The 9,492-nt window shown below is 42.4% G+C and overlaps 1 protein-coding gene across 1 annotated transcript; it reads right to left on the bottom strand.

Annotated features, from left to right (window-relative positions):
- Nucleotides 1–1,389: 1,389 nt before the first annotated feature.
- LOC116370162 (lymphoid enhancer-binding factor 1-like) lies at nt 1,390–6,486 on the bottom strand. Its single transcript, XM_031819712.1, has 3 exons — nt 5,393–6,486; nt 3,234–3,300; nt 1,390–1,700 (listed from the first exon to the last, which is right to left on the bottom strand). Exons 1-3 carry the CDS (start codon nt 5,591–5,593, stop codon nt 1,513–1,515), a joined length of 456 nt encoding a protein of 151 aa, XP_031675572.1. The 5' UTR covers nt 5,594–6,486; the 3' UTR covers nt 1,390–1,512.
- Between the last annotated feature and the right edge of the window lie 3,006 nt (nt 6,487–9,492).

Here is a 9,492-nt window from a genome sequence, read left to right as displayed (position 1 = left end):
GAAGAAGGGAGAGAACGTGCCCTTTGACTCTGGGTGAAAACTGATCCTAGGCCTGCAGATACTGTGGCTGCGGTGGCCGGCAGCTTGATACAACAGCCAGGCAGCACACACATTTCACATCCAGCCAATCAACAGCCAGGCAGCACATACACGTTTCACATCCAGCCAATCAACAGTCAGGCAGCACATACACATTTCACATCAGACTTGTGTTCCAACTTCCATGATTGCACCGCCACTAACTGTATCCATTTTATTGGATAAGTGAGAGAAACGTACATAAAATTGACTAACGATTTATTGAAGACGGGGAAATTTGGCCAAACAAAAAGCGGGCGGCGGCCACGGTGAATGAAATGAGTGTTTAAAAACGGTCCCGGCAGCGAGAGGAGGGGCCAAATCACAGGAGTCATTCTTTATTTAAGGAAGTTTGGATGGAAGCCCCTCAGTCCTTGAGAAGTTCTCCATTCCATAAGTATCCAAAACAATTATATTGGAGATGAAAATTGTCTGAAAAAATACCTCCGGTCACAGGACTCCTATACAAGAGTAAAGTGGGTACCGCTGCCACGAGATCAGAACACCATTCACTTTGTATTGTCAGCCATGTTCACACAGTCGCTACACAGACTTCAAACCCTTCAAATGAATTTCATGATGAAACCAACTCAGACACACAGGCAGACATAACCAGAGTCTTTGGTCCTTGAACAATACGTATATGTCTGTGTCCTCTAGTCTATGTGATGGCAGGTTGCAGGGACAGGCTTTGGGAGGCACCGAGCCATAGCGAGACTGGGTGTATTCACCACACACAACTCCACCCCACACACACACACACACACACACACACACACACACACAACCACACACCAAACAGGATTAGGGTGGACAGCTGCTGGCATGCCCTGGCGTTTTGCGTCTGTCTTGCTGCTAATGTTCAAAAAAGGACAGACACAGGAAGCCAGCCACGGGGCCTACAGCCTGAAATGAATACTGTTATCTTATAGGGACTATAAGCATGGTGACATACGGCAACCCTGGCTATTTCTGCAAACTCCATCTTCAAATGGGATGTTGCCGTTAGGCCTCCGCGACCATGTCAGCGTAATCGGTGGGCTTACTGTCGATGTGTAAACAGACATTGATTAAGTTAACAAGGCGCGAGAAATAATACATCATATAAATGTCGTTAATCTGCTGGAAAGTATGAGAGGCGTGTGGGGGAGACTAGATCACGTGGTTGCCAAGGGGACAGACCATCACAACATTACTGGGTGCATGTTATATACGGCTATCACAAACCGGGCTACATCACACTAGGAAGGCAGTCGAAAAGAGGCAAAGAACATTCTAGAGTTGAAAAGATGAATGGGAATGTCCATACACAGGTATATTTGAAAAGAAATCCCAGGGTGAGCACGCTCTTCTTAGGGGTTTAGACCTGGTTAAGTATTTAACATGGAATCAAACTTGACGCAGTGAAAATGCACTAGACACAAACTGGGCTAGCTAGCTTGACAGATTGGTGGAAGTGATTGATTGATGGAGGTATAGTGTAACTAGACTCACCGTTCTGGGCATGGGCGGCGACAGGGAGCCGTTGTTCATGTAGGAGTCGTTGTTCATATTAGTCATCATGATGTAACCTGGGTATCCAGAGTATTGGTGACCTTTGTTGTACATGTCTAGGTGTTTCCCTGGAAACGGGCCCAAGAGACAGAAAAGTGTGAACTTGAGGCTTGGTAAAAAAAATCGTACATTTACGATCATTAATGGAAGATTTGTTAGAGAACTTGAGTCAAGCACATTAATCTCCATTAGGATTTGGGCCTTTTTATAGAATAGCATCTCTAAGCAACAGTCTGATCAAGTAACATAACAGCAATATTCACCGCCATCATAACTTCAGCAGTTCAGAGTCATTGGGAAAATCTCCTGGAGTTTATAGCCTACTAATACAGTTACATGTGAATAGTCATTGCCAAGTTACAGTCTCTAACAACACTGGTTCATTTCTGGCACATGACTATCGCATCACGCTCCACGCATGCTCTTGATGTGCGTAAGTGATATGCTGTCGACCGCCTTTGTGACCAGTCACCCTTCCGATTCACCAGTCTTTTGTCTCTCATGTCTGTGGAGAAAGGGGAGAGGAGGGCTTACTATAACAGAGTAACTAATGGCGTCCATACCGTGCCAATTAGCGCAATTAGGAGGAACATTACACTGTGTCAAACAAGAGACGCCCCTACTGTGCCCCGCGCCTCTGAACCTAAAAGAGAGAGCATTTGTTCGGGTCCGTCCCCTGCCTGAATAGAAACTTGCGACAACTATTTGGTGGCCGTCGGTTTGTCGCTTTCTGGGGAGAGGGGGTTGGTGTGTGTGTCTGGTAGATTGATAGCAACATGGGCTTGTTGTGGGGAAAGGGAGTGTTTGGTTTGAGGGGGGTCCTATTCAAGGCTGCTGGGGGAACAAAGAAGAGCCACTCTTAACAGAACAGAGCTCCAATCATGACCCCGCAGCTCTATCTGGGATCAGAATCAGCCTGGACCAAATAAAGGCATCAAATGAGTCTGTGCTGTCGCACAGCAGCAACATGTGCACAGGACAAAACACCAGAGACGGAGAGACAAAGAGAGAGATCCGGCGACCAGAGAGTGTGTGTACAAAATGAACCAAGGAGAATATTAAGAGTCACTCACTACTCGTATCAGAGAGCCACATGCTTAAGTCACTGCCTGTCTTCACAGGTTTTATTCATGTCAACTTAACAATTGAAATGCATCGGTATTGTATCTTTCTGATGACCAGGCAAGGGGCCGCAGCCATTGGGATTATTCAACAATTCTCTGCATAAATAATAACATTTCCTACGGACCACAAAATGCTTACATATAGAACACTTTTTCCCATTTCAGTTTGTACATGTCCTGACTAGAATCAATTCACATATCATCTCTGCATCAGAATGAACTGGGGTCAGATAAGAAAAGGGACCATGGTGTGACTGATCGGTGCTGAACAGAAAATGAAGTGGGTGGAAGCTTTTCCAGTCAACCATCTTTCTTCCCTTTAAAAATACAAATAAAATCTTTCAATAATCAAGCCTCCAGAAACTGATTGTAATATTGTACCGTTATCTTGGCTCAATGTGATCCATATATAAGTGCAGATCTCTACAACATGCTGATAACTGACAGGATAATATTAATGTGATGTGTGTCACTTACCATCGTCGTGATGGTCTCTGTGTTTTTCATGATATGAGTCTTGGGATATTTGGGATTGTCTAGTTCCCTGTGAGAGACGGAGACAGAAATTAGGTGATTAAATTCGTAAAAAATTCGCCAACACACACACACACGCTGCTATGGCCTGTGCTTTCAGCTTGTCCCCGGACTTAAGAACACATAAACAGTGAGGCGAGAAGGGTTGACGGAGCGGTCTGTATCAACCCCTCAACGAGCCACTTAATTAAGCTTTATGTCCTTAAGGAGCTTACAAATTAACTTGCATCAGTCTGCTTTCATTTTCACCAAACCAATTTAATCAAAGCTCCAACCAAATTCAAAATCAAATGCATCACGGTAGCATATGATGCTTTCCAATACTAACGTGCTCTACACAAAATAACTGCGAAAAATAGAGAAGAGGGGGTGATGTTTACGGTGTAGTCGACTGTTTTTCCAAAATACCGTGAACTCCTCCACATGCATCTCCTTTCCCCCTCCCTCCTCGAATGGGAACGCGTAGAAAGACCTCCTTTTGGAGTTCACTTCCCTGGGGCTGGCTTCCAGCAGAGTCACGGAACTTCACTGGATTCTCAATTAACATTCAACCTCCGTCTTATTTGCGTCTGTGACAGCTGTAACTATATGAGCTCGGCCCAGAGTCAGTAGGTACCCTAATTCCATTAACATTGGATAATGACAAATGGCAACAGCTAATTGCGCTAGGTTTACATTCGAATGCATACAGCATCCAGAGCTAGAGACTTAGTAACAGCTGCCTAGCCCAGATTAAATAAAGATATATTCAGGCACAAAGTTAAACTTACTATTGAATATGAAACTCACTGCACTGAGGAGGGATGTGACAGTCACGACGTCTAAAACGATGTAAGCTACTCTTGTTACAGCTCTGATAAATGCATTAGATACATGATTGAGATAAAGGAATGACAGATGATTTAAATGGAATGACAGATGATTTAAATACATAAGCAACGTGAACAAAATGGCTACCAGCATTCAAATCAAACCTGTATTGTGGCAGTGACATTTCTTTCATATTTCAAATATGAATTCGATCTATATCAAAACTAAACATTTCCATTAATCCCCCCCCCCATTTAATTCCGTCCTTTAACAATGTGCTGTCTCTCCATGAAATGGCCATAATCTCCACAAAACAGGCAGAAATGTGTTGGTTTTATTTCACATTGGGAACATGAGTGTCACTGTAATCTAGAGGTGCTACATTTTGTCAGGTGTGGTTTTCCTTCGAAGATCATGTCATCTGGATTTCCCTTTGAACAAAAAAAACATTGATTTTATATCAAATACGAATTTGATCTGTCCAAAAACACTTTAATATTTTATATTATTCATAGTTTACATTATCCAACCTGGTGAAACATTGTTTAATTAAATCACCTAACCCATAGCGATATTGATATTGTTACTGTAATAATTATAAGTAGGCTTCTTTTTTTAAAATCAAGACAATTATTGTTATACTAATAATATTACTACTACTACTAATAATAATAATAATAACTATAATAATAATAATTCAATAGGGCTAATTGAATATTGTAATAGGCCTAACAAAATAATTCAGAATCTGTTCACGAATTCATCACCTACTGTGCAATATTTAATTTAAAATATCAAATAACCTCATAAAAACTGTACAACAGTTCTCTGAATTGTATAAAAATATTATCTCACATTAAATTGTTCTGTATGTTTTGACCTTTGGTATAATTCGTCAACAATGTTTTGAAAAGCTCTGCAGCCACGTGCAGCAGATTTATTTATGAGCCTCTGTTTACAACTGATTACAAACAGAACATGGCTACTATTTACAGAGTAAAATAGTCACATTACACACATATAAAATTAGGCTGCACATCACCTTCTTAATTATGACAAAACCAAACTCAGTTTGGGCAAATATCCAGTCATTTTATCAGCTTTTCAGCTTTTATCAACTTTCATAAAATGTCCAACTGACTCCCCTGAAATGGGGGCTATTATTTAGGGACAGGTGAACTTGAATGAATATATTGTCGTTAGGAATTTGATGGACATTTATTTAGGCTAGCCTATATAAAGGCTTGGCAACATGTAACACTGGACTTAAGTACAAGAGAGGAAATACTTACATCATGATTGCTGTTTGGACTCGTCTCTGACTCATTTACTAAAGATGACTTGATATCTGCCAAGTCTCCCTCGTCTTCCTCTGAGTGACTGAGTTCTGCGAATATTTGTTCTTGGTCTCCTTCATCCTTGAACGGAATCATTTCGTCGGTGGCACAAAGCTCAGGGTCCCCGCCACCACCACCACCTGCTAGTTGTGGCATTTTGATTCAGTCGAAGTACTCGCACTGTCCAAATTGGAGGAACTATCGAAATCCCCAAAAGGAAACCAAAAATGTTCCTTGAAGCGGCTTGAAGTGTTGCGCTCCGTACCCTGGAGGAAACTGCGTGCGATCACGTTTTTTGTTTTAGCTAAATTAACAGGAGATCCTTTTTTGTCGTTGTTTTTCGAAATATTATGGATTCTTACAATGATTCAAATTCTAAATATCCGAAATTGAAGATGTTATCGGCAAAAGCGGATGTGTAGTGCACGCTCAACCCGCGGCACTCGCCAGTTCGGCTCTTTAAAATGTCAGAAGTCAAAACCTCATCACGAGAGTCAGATGTGCCGTTAGATTTGGCAGAGGAGGGCACACACCCGGGAGCTCCGCTAACGGTCAAAGTGCATGTAGAAAAAAACTTCTGCTTATATTTCCTCGTTCTGGGGTCCTGTGAGAGTTGCAGTCCTTTCGTGAAAAAAAAATAAGGAAAAATATAATTTAAAAAACGCGTCTCTGAATCTCGTGCTGCCTGTTTGCCACAAGTAGAACACTATTTATTTCCCCAACTTAAACAATACTGCGCATCTATCCCTATTAGAATGAACATACATACTTGAACTGAATAACGGCTAAAATAAAAAGTAATACACTATACGAAAGATCGAGGAGTGCGTTATAAACCGATACGCTGTGGACCGACTTCCAAACTGGAGCACCGCTCCGTAAGAAATGTAGCTCTCCTTCCCCGTCCTCTGTCTCTTCTCTCTCTGCCTTCTCTCTCGCAGCGACTGGGAGGATCGAGATGAAAGGGAAGCCGCCGCTGTGATTGACACCACACCGATTGATACTCCTAAGAGAGCGAGGGGTACGGAGATTTATACATACTGTAGCTCACAACAAATGGGTAGACAGGGAAGGAGTGGGGGCGGGTCGAAGCGGTGATGAAGCTGACGCCAATGCATATGATAGAGTAGGGCCTAAGAGGCTATAATAGACAGATTCACTACTCTGACGTTTAAACAATAACAAAGAGAAAAGAGTGACGTTTGGATACACATAATTACTGTTGGATGGTGACCACTGTGGACTATGTGATTGAGAATAACTCATTCAAATGACATGACAATGCATCACCTTTCTCCTACTTTTTAAGTAAATGTTCTAGGGAGCCCATGTATATCATAAACAGCCTATATATTTAATACTATGTGTATTTTAAGGTGGTTTAATTCGTGCGCAAACGTTCCTGAATCCTATTGATTTAAAAAAGCATGTTGGCACAAAGAATGTTACAGTCGAATCAATAGTACCATTGGATTGTTTGTTTGCGCAAAATATCCTATATAGTAGCCTCGGCTATTTCCTAAAGTTGTCAATTGTTATTTTAAAGTGCTTTGATAAACCAAACGTTTGTCTTTGGTCCACTGATCAGAGCGGTGAGTGAAAGGGCGTGCATAATTGATAGAAAATCGACTAATTTGGCTAAATTGGGGTCCATTGTTGTCGGATGTTCTTTCAATTACTTGGAACCTAATAGTACATTTGAAATATGTTACATAAGGTTATCTCATATGAGATTTTCCAATCAACAAAACAATATTTTCGCCCCCCCCCCCCCAAAGAAGACAACTCTTCCCCCCTTACTTTGAGTTTAATAGATTGTCCCGTAACACATTTAGCTAATTGAACCACCATGTCTCTTTTGTATATTTTGCAGTAGCTTTTACCGTGATGTTGTTCAAAGGAGAAACAGTGGTCTGTAAATCGACTGCAAAGTATGTCGAGATTTTATTTGACTGGATAATGGAGAAATGTTTCAGTTTCTGGATAGAAATATAATGCAAACTACTCGTGAACATGATGTATTGCATAGGGCATAACTCAGCCGCAATGTTTCAATACACAGCCAGCTGATCCTTTTCAATTGTTATTTTTACAGTTTGCGCAGTAGCCTATATCATTCATACAACAGTTCAGAGTTGTATAAAGCAAATGAATAACATGGGGGCTTCTTCGAGTCGGAAATGTTTAATGAGAAAACAAAACAAGAAAGAGAGAAGAAGAAAAACATAAAGTAATGTGTCGCTGCTGCGGCTCGCTGTGTGTGGAGAGATTGCGTGAGAATAACTTTGGAGTAGGAGGCAGATCTTTATAAAGCACGGAGGTGGGGTTAGCGGGCGGAGCCGCCGTGTCCTTTGATCTTTCTGGCGGCTGGCTCTTTCATCCCGGGTTTCCCCCCTCGCGCTCCCTTCGCCTTTGTGTGACTAAATTTGGTACGAGTCTGGAACCGGGCCAATATTTCCACGTGTGCGTTCATCCCAGCTGAGAGAGAAGGCAAGAGTTCTCTTCCGGGTAAGGAGACAGCGAAACAGATCAAAGGCTTTGGATTTGGAACGGAGTGTGGATTCGAAAGAGCCGAGACTGGCCGCATTCCAGTGTATAGCGGAAAACACACACACACACACACACACATGCACACACACACATATTGAGTTAATTAGAAAGATTTCACACATACAGACAGACCTGAATACAACCAAACCTTTCATTAAAAATCCTCTAACGTTTTATTTCTTGTTTGATACCCGGTGAATTTTCCGTGTTTACAATCATCTTTCTCTCTTTCCCTGCTCTGCATTCCTTAGAAATTGCCGGTTCTATTTCCTTATAGAATAACGTCCTTTAATTGTATTAGTTTGTCCCCCAAACATCCCCTAACTTTTAACCGAAAATGTTCATAACCTGGCGTGAACCACTGCCAAAGAGAACGATGGATTTCTTTTTTGGAATAGGCCTGCCATGTGCAATTAGATTCTTTCCCCTTTTAAATCAGCCTTTCCACAATTTTCTAATTCTCTGCCAACATTAAAATATGAATGGTTGAGATCCTATGAAGATGCGTAAAAAAAGAGCATTATTTTTCTATAGTGAAATTCTAAATGTATTGTCCACAATCAAACAAATACACTGGTCATATGAGGACATATAATCCAAGTCTGAACTGACATCAAAGTTGAATGTTTTAGATGTTGTCTAAAATGCACTGCTTCACTATTTATTTGTACTCAATCATTCTTTCTGCATTGGAATTTATTCAACCACATTGTGTCTGGATGACAACAAGGTAAAAAAGGTTCACAACAAAACAAAGCAGACATTTAGTAGAGTTCAATATCACCAATGATACCAGCATCACTTTCTTATCACTAATGTCAGATGCTTGGCACTGCACCATAAACAAGTTATTGGGGTAGAGAGGATCATCCAGTAGCCAATGGAACGTTTCACCTGGTGGCTATGTCCTTCCCTGACATCATCAAGCCTGCAAGGAAAGAACAGTATCTGGAGAGAGGGAGAGAGAGAGAGAGGGGAGGGAGAGGGAGAGAGAGAGAGAGAGAGAGAGAGAGAGAGAGAGAGAGAGAGAGAGAGAGAGAGAGAGAGATAGAGAGATAGAGAGATAGAGAGAGAGAGGGAGAGGGGAGGGAGAGGGAGAGAGAGAGAGGGAGAGGGGAGGGAGAGAGAGAGAGCGAGGAAGAGAGGGAGAGGGAGGGAGAGGGGGAGAGAGAGAGAGAGAGAGCGAGGAAGAGAGGGAGAGGGGAGGGAGAGGGGGAGAGAGAGAAGGGAGAGAGAGAGCGAGGAGAGAGGGAGAGGGGAGGGAGAGGGGGGGAGAGAGAGAGAGAGAGAGAGGGAGAGGGGAGGGAGAGAGAGAGCGAGGAAGAGAGGGAGAGGGGAGGGAGAGGTGGAGAGAGAGAGAGAGAGGGGAGGGAGAGGGAGAGAGAGAGAGAGAGAGAGAGAGAGAGAGAGAGAGAGAGAGGGAGAGAGCGAGGAAGAGAGGGAGAGGGGAGGGGGAGAGAGAGAGAGAGAGAGAGCGAGAGAGAGAGATTGAGAGAGGGAGAGAG

The sequence above is a fragment of the Oncorhynchus kisutch genome, unplaced genomic scaffold (assembly GCF_002021735.2).
Source record: "Oncorhynchus kisutch isolate 150728-3 unplaced genomic scaffold, Okis_V2 scaffold2475, whole genome shotgun sequence".
NCBI classification, from domain to species: Eukaryota; Metazoa; Chordata; class Actinopteri; order Salmoniformes; family Salmonidae; genus Oncorhynchus; species Oncorhynchus kisutch.
The sequence above is the reverse complement of the archived record's forward strand: the minus strand, read 5'-3'. Positions and strand labels throughout refer to the sequence as shown.

What these genes read in the sequence shown, in the direction of transcription:
- LOC116370162 (XM_031819712.1), bottom strand. Translation starts at nt 5,593, where the DNA reads ATGCCACAACTAGCAGGTGGTGGTGGTGGCGGGGACCCTGAGCTTTGT. An exon ending in GTCCAAACAGCAATCATGAT is followed by an intron (nt 3,301 to 5,392) that starts GTAAGTATTTCC and finishes CGTCTCTCACAG; the next exon opens with GGAACTAGACAATCCCAAAT. An exon ending in CAGAGACCATCACGACGATG is followed by an intron (nt 1,701 to 3,233) that starts GTAAGTGACACA and finishes GCCCGTTTCCAG; the next exon opens with GGAAACACCTAGACATGTAC.